This window comes from Rhinolophus sinicus, chromosome 18 (genome assembly GCF_057876585.1).
Source record: "Rhinolophus sinicus isolate RSI-liver-muscle chromosome 18, RSI-T2T, whole genome shotgun sequence".
Classification (NCBI taxonomy): Eukaryota; Metazoa; Chordata; class Mammalia; order Chiroptera; family Rhinolophidae; genus Rhinolophus; species Rhinolophus sinicus.
Window position 1 is genome coordinate 85,917,002 of NC_142518.1, and position 12,216 is coordinate 85,929,217.

At 36.6% G+C, this 12,216-nt stretch overlaps 1 protein-coding gene across 8 annotated transcripts in view; it reads right to left on the reverse strand.

Annotated features, from left to right (window-relative positions):
• The window catches only part of TENM1 (teneurin transmembrane protein 1), a 1,194,370-nt gene that overhangs the window by 111,791 nt on the left and 1,070,363 nt on the right, over positions 1-12,216 (reverse strand). For all 8 annotated transcript variants that reach the window (XM_074324280.2, XM_074324276.2, XM_088794943.1 and 5 more), the window contains one exon: positions 8,540-8,772. In XM_074324280.2, the coding sequence (XP_074180381.1) occupies positions 8,540-8,772 (233 nt within the window). The remainder of the gene's footprint in view (positions 1-8,539; positions 8,773-12,216) is intronic.

Below are 12,216 nucleotides of genomic sequence, written 5' to 3' on the forward strand. Positions count from 1 at the left end.
TGCTGTGATAAGGAAGCAAAGTTATTTTGGCTGGGGATCTTAAATAAAAAGAGGAGGAATCATAATTCCACACTGTCTTGCCATGTAGGAGTCTAAGTTTCATTCTAGACAACACTGCAGAGGAGAAGTATATCACTGTTATTCCCCCATCTCTTCCCACTTTGCCACCATGCTGTCAGATACCGAGCACCTGGAGTAGCTCCCACCTTGGCTTGTCCCCTTAGGTGATCTCTTATCTGTCCAAACACATCCAGCCTCTGCTCCATGCCTCAAGACCCTATAAACTGTTTTAATGAGGAATTAATGTGTTGCTCGCACAGGCAATATCCTGCACTAAACACTGAAGTTCACATCTGAAGAAAACACTTAGGGAATGAATTTAATGGTGAAATGGTAGGCTGCTAAGGGAATCATTTTGGTTAGGTGGGCCTTGGGGCAAGTGTTCCTCAAAATATGACACATCTAAGGAACCAGTGCTAGAAATACTGCATCTCAAGGTTGGGAGGGATCAACTAGTCAAACCAAATACAATACCTGAATGCCACCCTACCTTGACTCTTTCTTCTTTTGTGGCACCGTTCCTCACTAGAAATGATCAAGTCTCAGATTGACTTACAAGGACATAGAACTTGCCTGCTTCCAAAGCAACTTATCCCATGCTTGGGTCACTATTATAAGCAGCATTATTATTAGCAACAAAACAGCAAATCTGATAATAATGGCAGGTAACATTACTGTGTACACACTATACGTTGGGCATGACACTAGGCACTTTACATGCCTTACCAAACACTCTGTTGTATAGGCACAACTACTAGTATTCTAACTTCACAGATGTGAAAGCTAAAGCTCAGGGAAGTTAGGTGACTTACCCAAAGTCACACATTTAATGAATGGTAGATCTGGATTTGTATCCAGTTCTGTTTGACTCCAGATCCTGGGAAATAATCTCTCAAGGTATTTGGCCTCTAAAATATTAACTTTGTGTTTGCTAGAATCTTATGCATACATGAAAATTAAAATAAATGCAGAACAAAAAAGTCACTTAATGATACTTTTGTAGCTTTATAAAACTTAAATGAAGTTAATACTGGTTTCTCTGTATTAACCATGGATGTTACCTGGACCAATTAGCCAAGGCTAGATATAAATAAGTTCTTTCTTTTTGTCTGACTTGTCCCACCAATGGCTTACGGTGTTATAGCTTTAGGATTGTAACAGAAAAGACAGAAAAGTTCTCGAGTTCCAGATGCTGATATAATAGAAGGTCATAATCTTTTGACTATCATAAGCAGATGTATTAGGCCAACTGTGAATAACAAGTTAAGCGCCCATTCTGGTTGCCTAATAGGCACTAAGTCCTCTGGTGTAGCTACTATAAACTGAGAGACCAATAAAATAGTTTAGGAAAGAAATCTCCAGAAGTGGAAAAAGCACAGGTTCATTGGGCAATACAGGACAAATATTTTGCCTGAATTTTAAGACTTTGTCAAACATATTTTTCTCAAGATGCCACTGATTCTAAGATCTTAAGTATGTGGGAGGAAATTTCTCACAGGAAATGCCTTGAAGTTGAACTGGAAATTTGGCCATGGGTGGTGGAATGTTGATCTTAGCCAGAAAGCCTACTTCACTAAGTGGTTCTTCCAAACCTTTCTCACATACCTCAAGGCCTAACCTTACATCCTCATTTTTAGCAAAATAGATTCACTTCTCTGAGAACACTGAGGCTATAAGAATGATGTACCATCAACCTTCTAGCTCCTTCTACGTACAAACTTACCTTCATCCCTTCACCTACACATTTTCTTAAGATGGTCTCTTCAATCTCCCCTCCCATTGAAGGCCTATTCCATTCCCATTTCCTCCTAGACCTTGTTTCATCATTTGGTCCCAGTCTTCTGTATCTTTCTATGTACCTACCACCATTGCTACATCTCTCCTGTAGAAAAAGCCTCCTTTGAGTGCCTTGTCCATTCACTACTTATTAGTTTTATAACCAAGCTCCTTGTTAGAGTGATCTTCACTAGTGGTATTTATGTTTTCACCTCTCATTGACTCATCAAATGACTAAAATCTGGCTTTCACCTCTATCACCATTAAAACACCAATGGCAGTGTCACAAATGAGTGCCTTATAGCTTAATCCAATGGATGCAAATGTGTTACATTTGAACTGTTTTCCACACCTTCTGTAACAAACTATTACCTTGGCTTCCTGGATGCCAAACTCTCTTTGTTCACTTTTTTCCCCCTGAAGATTTCTTCTTCATCTTTTTCATTAAATGCCCTTCTATTGCCACACTATACGTATCAGTACTCCCTATGATTTCTTTGCCCCAGCCTCACTCCAGTGCATTTTGTACCATCACCAAAATAATCTACCAAAAAATGTATACATCGGATGATATCACTTTCCTGCTTCAAATTCTTTGCCTATAATATAAAATCCAAACTTCCTAATCCTGCTCCTTTTACTCTCAAATATTTTTACCTTAACAATACTGATTTATTTGTAGTTTCCTAATTATAGCATTCAGTTTACTAATGCTGTGGCTTGCCTGTAATTTTGTTGAGGGCTGGCTTTAATGTCAATCAAAATGGTTATGTCACAATAATGGATCATGTAATAAAGGAATTTAGGGAAAAACTTACTGCTCCCCATTGTATAGGAGAACTAAAAGAATATTTTCATACCTGCTTGCATACTGTATGCTCTGCCTCACAGACACCAGTGACATCAACAAGATGTCACTGATCAGAGTTTTAGCATCTTTCTAATAACCCCAAATTTAGACTTTCAGAATAGCGTGTGGATGCCAGGGGAATCAGTAGAGTCTCAGGATACACCTCACATAGATCTAGGTAGAGACAAAACAGATGGTTTTTGTCGTGACTTTATCATACCCAGCTACCTTAATTGCCAATAAAGTCAAAGTAACTCCTGTATGATTAGGACCAGGAATACCTAAAAACACTTTTGGAAGCTCCAAGATTTAAGGGTCATTTTCCTCCTAGGGAATGTCTCAGGGGCTGTTTGCACTCGTCTGGATAGTGCCTAAACCTTGCTAAAGTTCTGAGGTCAGTTTGCTTATAGATGCACGTGAAAATAGAAATATAATCCTTGGTGAGGTCTAAGGGAACCAAATTAACTCATTGATTAGTTTCATCCTGTCCAGTCACTCCTTCAGCCTCTATATCTACTTAAAAAAATAAATGTATTCAGCTTGTCACAAATTTTATTTTATATCCCCACCTAGTACCATTTCAGATTCTGCTTAAGTACTTCGTCATCCATTACATGACTTATTAGTTTGAGTTCTCTGTAGAATTAAAGAAAGTTGCAATAAAAATAATAAATGGAACCTAAGTTTCAACTACATCATCCATACATGTCTTAAAAGCATCTTTCAAAGTCAATTCAAACTCACATACAATGCCAGGGATTAGCACACCATCAAACTCTTTGCTAAACTTGTTTTCTTGCCCCATTACATTGAAGTTTTGATGAGTAAAATGGCAAATGTTTCCCTTTATTGGGATTCAAATCAAAGTGTGTAAATCTGGATCAGAAAAAAAATTCTTCCCAGATAAATACCCGGGGGCTATCTTACATGAAGTTCTATTCAGGGACACTTTCATTTTTCCTTTAAACAAAATTTGTAGTTACCAGTTTCAGTCCAACAAATTAATAAAGTTAAGGTTTCCTCCCTCAATCCCTTAAGAAAAAGTTGCTGAAGTTCCTAATTGCAGAATCTTCCAAAGAGATGTGATAAGCTTTCCTATAGATTTATTTGAATGATTACATTTACAGACTATGTAAATACTATGCTGTGCACTATGGGAACACTACCATTTCAGAAAAATCAGAGGAATGATTTTAATAGAAAAAGAAAACTAGACTAAAAGTCATTTATCTTGCAAATAAAAATGTTTTGTTTTCCTTGAATACATGTCATTAGATTGAAAAGCATTTTCCAAACATTTCCTACCCCCCTGGAGAAGTCAAAAGAGATAATAGATTTTAAAAGGAAGGGCAGGCAATGTAGTATAGTGGAAGTCACTGAGCCACCCCACCCCTTTTTTTGCATCATAAGTTTTGGAGTCAGGTAGACTTGGTTTGAATTCTGGTGTTATCTGTAAACTGTGTGATCCTGAGCAAATTTCTTAACCTATCTGAGTCTGTTTCCTCATCTATACAATGAGGATAATACTATTTACTTTGTGCATTATTGTGAAGATTAGAGATACTGTGTGTAAAATATCTAGCACAGTATATGGCACAGTAGACACTCAGTAAGTTATAGCTGTGGTTATTTTAATATATTAATACTGAGAGGGAGATAATACCAAACCCTTCAGTTTGCAACTGAGGAATCTCAAGACCTAAGGTTTAAATGACTAGCCCCACACTGCCTTCCATAACGGTTGCACCAGTCTGCATTCCCACCAACAGTGTATGAGGGTTCCTTTTTCTCCACAGCCTCTCCAACATTTGTTATTATTTGTCTTGTTGATGATAGCCATTCTGACTGGGGTGAGGTGATATCTCATTGTGGTTTTGATTTGCATTTCTCTGATGATTAGTGATGTTGAGCATTTTTTCATACACAATGGAATACTATTCGGCAGTAAGAAAAGATGATATAGGAGCATTTGTGACAACATGGATGGATCTTGAGAGAGTAATGCTGAGCAAAACAAGTCAGACAGAAAAAGCAGAGAACCATGTGATTTCACTGATATGTGGTATATAAACCAAAAACAACAAAAGAACAAGACAAACAAATGAGAAACAGAAACTCATAGACACAGACAATAGTTTAGTGGTTGCCAGAGGGTAACGGGGGTGGGGGGTGGGGGGGTGGGAGATGAGGGTAAGGGGGATCGAATATATGGTGATGGAAGGAGAACTGACTCTGGGTGATGAACACACAATGGGATATATAGATGATGTAATACAGAATTGTACACCTGAAATCTATGTAATTTTACTAACAATTGTCACCCCAATAAATTTAATAAAAAAAAAAAAAAAATGACTAGCCCAATGTTACAAAACTAGTCAATGGCATCATTAAATCTATTTTAGTGTTTAGGAAAAGGAAACCACAGTGAGGTATAGTGACTTAAACAAGGTCATTCAAAGAAACACTGGCATTACATGGATTGAACAAGAAAGTCTAGGCACCTTAACCCAATTTACTGCCTTTTCTCAAAATAAATAAATAAATAATAAATAAATAAATAAAAACAAAATAAAATAAAATGGTTTCTGAATTTTTACCTTTTGATGACTTGTTCTTAATCCCATCTGATAATTTATTCCAACTTTAGGTTGAATGATATCAAAAGCAAATTTTGTTTCATCCTATTTTTAGAATTGATTCAGAAAACAAATTAGCTGTCCTGCAAATTAGTGTTTATTTGACTTACCTTGCATAATTAAGGACATGTTGGAGAGCCTGCCTGTTATTGCAATATGTTGCTTGTTAAAGTCTTAGTGCCAGTTCTCTTTCCTAACTTAGAAATGGTACTCCATAGATATACGTTTCCATTTACTACTGATCTACAGCTTTTCAGCTTTTCTTTATTAGCTGCTAGGTGGGGAGAAAAAAAATCAAACCTCAACTTAAAGAAATCCATTAACTATTTGCTGTCTTCTAAGGTGGAAGAAGGAAGGAACTGATGTATATGGTAGTTGTAAAGCAAAAAACAAACAAATTGAGCTTTCTTGAGAGATAAAGAACCTGCAGGAGAACCTCAAAAACATAATTAGCAATTAGCAATACTCTCAATTTGCACTCTGTGCTTTAATGACTACTTCTATGATTTTTCTTTCTACTTACGTCTATGGAATTGCCCTGCAGCATTCCATATAATGAGAATCTTAATTCTGATTCACTGCCAACGGTGATTGCTGTCTATATTCGGCACTGAGATAGATGCCCTGGCTAGGTACCTAAGTATTCTGACCAGCATTTTAAAGAGCTACTGATGTCTTGACAGAGGTTCTGCTAAGTGATTTTTGAAGATTACTCACAGGGTCTTCAAGTACTTTAACATGGTTAAAGGAGATGTGGTGGATACTTAGTGTGAGCCACACATTCCCCTCCTTTAAACATCCTTATTCACTCACTGGATCAAAGCAGATGTTGCCAACATCAGCTCAGAATGTGAAAACTGTCTTAAATGTATTAGACATTCAGCTGTCTGAAGCCTGGGCCAGATGTTCTGAAGGTCCTGACCGCATTGGGATGACAAAAGAGTACCAGATTATTGTAAAGGCCACTCTTGGATAGAAAGATGAGTAAATCAAGTCAACGGAAAATGCACTACTAGCTATGATGAGAAAAACTTAGTTTAATATTAACTTTAATAGATACGTAAATTTTGGCACTCTCATTACTGATGCTTTAAGAGTTCATGTAAATCCTCTTCATCAGGACTCTATCACTGTTGCTTTCCAAAAAAGGAAAAAGCTGCAATTACTTGCTTTATTTGGAAAAGCTGATATATTCATCCTTTATATGGCAGGTTGAATGTGGTAGGTGAGATGAGTGGTTTTCATACTAGCATCAACTCCAGAGGATGTCAATTTCAGCACAATACAAGTTTGTTTCTTCCCTATCTCTTATGCAGGAATCCTTAAAAATACCTGCAAGAGTTCTAAACCAGTGTAAAAGGTGGGACCCAGTCTGATGTATTTCCTTGAAAGATGAGCCGATTACATGTTGCACCGGAGTTATACACTTGCTTATTGAATATTTATTGCGGACCTACTGTGTGTGAGAAATGAGAATTGGCACAAGAGGAGAAAGAAACATTTCAAAACACTTTACCATGAAACTTGGGGGACTTAAGTTCCTTTAGAGAAAAAAGATCATCCTCTTTAAGCAAGAGTTACCTAACTGATCAATTACACAATAAATATGTGTAGTGGATCCCACAATGTGCAAGATATTGCTGGGGAGGTGGGGAAGATTCAAAAAAAATATTAGATACAGTTTCTCATCTCAAGCAGCTTACTTCAGTAGTAACAAAAACAGCAACAATAACAACAACAACAACTCTCCTATTCATGAAAGAACTGGAAAGTAAAAGAAGGCAAAATATAACCGATTGCTAATTGGGTAATGTAGACACTGTTAAAGAAATTCAGATTTAATGGGTAGGGTTAACCAGAGGGACTTTATGAAAGACATAGATAGGATTTGAATATGGCCTTGAAGAAAGGAAAAGCTTTAAACTCTGATTGTAGTTGAAATTTAATCCCCATATGGCAAATGTCAAATGGCTAAAGAGGAACCTCTTAATATTTGAAATAGTAACTGACCATCTAACAAATTAAACACATTGACCTCACAAATTTTTTTTGGCATGGAAAGATGTTCATAATAAATTAAGTGTGAAAAGCAGATTATAGAAAAGCATTCTATAATGTGATTCCATTTGTAGAGAATAAAATATATGATATGCATAGAAAAATGTCTAGACAGATATACATTAAAATGTTAACAGTGGTTTTCTATGTAGTAGGATTATAGGGGACTTTAATTAAAAATGTTTTTGCATTCTCCTCTTTTTAATTTTTCTGCAACAAATGTATTTTATTTGTGTAACAGTTTTAAAAAGACCACATAGGCTTCTTAAAACCCATTAAAATGAATACTTCAGTAAAACCTACTAAAATAAATGCATGCGTATACACACACACACACACAATCTTGGAGAAGGGATACAGAAGAATGATTAAGGAGACAGAGTGGATGATACATGATGACAGACTTAAAAGTTGACTATCCATCAGCTGATGGCCTAAGACTGGAATATGATTCAAGTTTATAAAATCATGAAGCTTATTGGGATAACACAGATTTATTCACAAATCCCCGGAAACAGAATTGAGAATCAAGGGTTGGCCCTCGAAGATTGAGAAGTAAATTTAGGACAAATAAAAGTAAGGCCAAGTTCTCATAGAAGGAAAAAAAAATGGAATTTGTTATTTTAGGGTTGATATAAATTGAACCTATAAATAGATTCAAGAAGGATTTAGATAAATTAATAGAGGAAAGGATTATTAAAGGTTGGTTGTTAGGCAAAAGCCAGGAATGTTTAGAATCTGTGAGATATTCAATATATTCAACATATTTAAATGTTAACAGTGGTAGAAGAAGCCTACAGCCTTGAGGCTCTTTGCTGGGCCAGGAATTAACCCTTTGGTTGTTGGACTGTTAGAAGTTTCCAGAAAATAGTCCTTGGGGAGAGGATGGGGTGTCAGAGAGACACTCAGAGGGCTCTGGGCAATAATTAATTATCAATCAGAAAAGTAGCATTTCAATGTTTTAGTAAGTTATGACTATACTAATGCATATTGGATTAAAATTTGTCCTGACTATGCCTATCTTCTGAGATAGACTTCAGAGATGAGGTCTGTTAGAGGCATAGTAAGATAGATGGACTACAGTATGGCATCAGTCTTAAGATTTTTGAAAAGTCAAATGAAATCTTTAGATGACCAAAGGATTTTTCTTTTTTACCTCGAGGGCTGTTCAGTGAAGCTTCAGATGCTCTTCCGCCATCTCCACAGTGACTCTGGTCAAAGGGAAGGCACTGATCACCCGTTCCCGCCACCACTTCAAAATTCTTGGACAGATCTTTTATTTCCACAAGAGATTTCAACTTGTAGACTTTTCGAGTATTGGTGTCTGATAGATAAAGTGATTCAGACATAGGGTCCATAGCCAGATAGTATTTGTGAGCAGGACTTGTGCTAAGGAAGAGAAAAGAAAAGTTATGCAAAGCAATTTGTTCAGCATGCACCTTGGGGTCTACCTTTTGTTACAAGTGGAAAATTCTCTTAACAGATGAACAAATTCATGTATCTTACTTCTTATGTACTGAGCAGATGAATACTTCTTTGTTTTTTTAGTAATGGGTCTGCGTATAGAAAAACATTCAATGTGTACTGCTAACCTGTAATGATGCTATTTCAATACCATCCATTTGTCAGTAGAAGAAAAAGTAGAAGAGAGTAAATCACAGGAGATCACTTTTCTCATACATAGCTTTCATACCCAGTTCTCCAATTACCTACTAGAAGACTGCCTGGATGTCTCACAGTTACCCCAAACTCAACAAATCCCAAATATTAACTTATTCTCTATTCTTGTCTGTTGCATCCCTCATAAACCTACTTTTTCTCTTTCAGACTTCCTGACTCACTTGCAGATACTATCATTTCCAAGGTTCCTGTTGTAAATTGAAAGGCGTGAACAAAGGTAGAGGAGTGCTACTTAGGGAGGGGTGTGCTGGAGATACATTGTCAATATTTCCTTCTTTAAGCTACCATTTTTTAACTGACTACATTTTTAATTCCATTTTTTTCCTTCTAATTCATTTTTTTCTCCTTTTAGGACACAACAGAACTGACTATATTTGACCTTTTTTCATAATAATCACAATCAGCCATACTTCCTAAAGGTGACACTAAAGTTACCTCGATTGGGTTTTGGTATTCTTGAAACACTTCAATTAGATATTGACATGGGATCTCTTGTGTTATTTTTATCTGCATACATGGATGAACTCTTTCATTAATTTTGATTCTTCTTAATTTAATTTTTCGATGGCTGTAGTAACTTTGGTTTGGGGATATTTTGCTTGAACTTAAGGCTCATGTACTACTGACATTATCCAAGTCCCAAACCCAGAAGTTTAACCCTTCCTCCCTCCTTTTCTCATCACATGCAATTGTATCCATAATCTAGCTTTCAGAACCATTCTCTTCTTCTATTCCTCCAGCCATTACATTAGTTCTAAATCTCATCATCTCTGGCCTGGAATATTTTCTATAGTCCTGTCCATAGAAGGTGTTTTTGAAATCTGAAAACTACACTGCCTCCAGAGTTATTCTGATCATTTGGCTCCCATCTTTAAAAACTCTGAAGACGTTTTTAACGTTCCTTGGTGTGGTAAACAAGCCTTTCTGAACTTAATACATTCTCATGTCTTTTAAAGTTTTACTCAGTCATCCTCTCAAGAAGGGAGCCTTCCCTAAATCTTCAGTCTGGGTCATTTGTACTATGCTCACCTCTATTCTGGGGATTTCATATCATATTAATTTCTTTTATATATCTGTGTCCCCCAATAAACCATGAGAGATTGGAGAGCAACCTTTTTTTTTATGTCCAATGTGCTCACTGACCAGAACTCTGCTTCACATCCAGTTGTCAAATCAGAAACCTCCTTCTTTCCATCATTCCCAACATGCACTAAAACATCATGTTGGTTTTATTAAAAATTTCTTCATGAAACTCAGTCTAGTGGGGGAGTCAGATCAGTAAACAGGGTATGACTGTCATAAACCCAAGAGTTATAACAGAAGTAGAGAGGGAGAGAAAAGAGCAGAGAGGAGGGACATGTGACCTAGCAGCACCTATCACATTGTATTAGCATTATTTTTAAAAATTATTAACCAAAGACCATACTTTATTCAGATTTACTTAGTTTTTACCTAACGTCTTTTTTCTGTTCCAGGATTCCATCTAGGATACCAAATTATATTTAGTCCCCATGTCTCCTGAAGTTCCTCTGGACTGTGACAGTTTTCTCAGGGTTTCCTTGTTTCTGATAACCTTACCAGCTTTAAGAAGAACTGGTTGGGTATTTTGTAGGACCCTCCACTGGAATATGTCTGACTTTTCCCTCATAGTTAGACAGGGGTTATAGGTTATGGGGAGGAAGACCACAGAGGTAAAATGCTCTTTTCATTAAATCAAATCAAGGACATATAATATCAACAAGACTTATAACTATTGATGTTGACCTTGATCGCCTGGCTGAGGTAGTGTCTGTCAGGGTTCTCCGTTATAAAATTACTTTCTCTTCCACATTCCATACTGTACTCTGGAAGGAACTTACTCAACAAAGGTAACACTTAATGAGTAGGGAGTTGTACTCCACCTCCTTGAGGGTGGAGTATCTACATAAATTATTTAGAATTCTACACAAGAGCTTTATCTCTTTTCCATTGTTTTCAAAAGAATTCAACTATTTTTAGCAGTATGGACTCATGGATATTTGTTTTACATTTTGCATTAAAATCCAATACTACTTATTTTGTTTCTCAAATTGTTTCAGCTTTAGACTTGGGAGCTTTCTACTGGCTTGCTTGCCCCTTTGACATGCCCCAATCAATGTGGGCTGCTTTTGTTGTTGTTTTCCTTTGAGTACTGCCTTACTTTCTGGAACTACATCTTGTATAATCCCCATCCCAGTACTAGAATGACTCATTTCTCCAAGGACTCCTGGTTTCTTTTATTGGAGAATGGTATTAGAAATGGAGAACTGGGTGCTGAGCATTAAGCATTATTGTTTTCACATATCTCTCTCTCCGACTACACTGTGAGCTCTTTGCACGTGGGAACCATATTCATTTCTCTATGCTCAGTGCCAACAGAGTGTCTGACAGGGTCGATGTTCAGTAAGTGTTGAACTAAACTGAACTGAAGGACATAAAACTAAGACATGGAAGACTCCAGACCTCGGCTACTTAGCCAAGCAAAATGGAGGGGAGAGGTCATGAGAAAAGTTAAGGTATCCTTAAAGACTGGTATGTTCCTGATTGTATTTGTAATTATATTTGCCCTCTAAGCATATTTATGTATGTTAATAATAGTAAAGGCTGACAAATACTGATTTGAGACCCAGTTTATAGTTTTAATTGGAAAAAAAAATCAGATCCAGTTGGAATACTTGATTTTTTTCTACTTACCTTAGTCAAATAAGAGAATGTGGTAGATTCCAGGGATATCTTCAACCCTGGAACCACCATGACAGCTGCTGTAAATAAACTGTAAAGGGCCCCAACAGACTCCAGAATTGAGTTGGCAGTCATATCAGACAAGGCATCTCTACAGCAAAGACTGTTTAAATAGGGGTTTGAGTAAAAGGTTTTACATATTTGGTTGAATTTTTGCCTTCAGAATAAAACTTCTCCAGTGCCCTTACATTTTTCTAGAATAAAGAAAAAGGGGTCACAACCCTTCCTTGAAACAACCTTCAATACTTTGGTAGTCAGTTTATGGAAGTTTCACCTGAGCCAGGTTAATCAGGGTTTGTTTAGGAAAAGTCCATAGGCTATTTTTCCAAGAGATATGTTATTTGCACAAAATCACTTTGGAATGTATTACATTCATTTATTACTGAATATCCT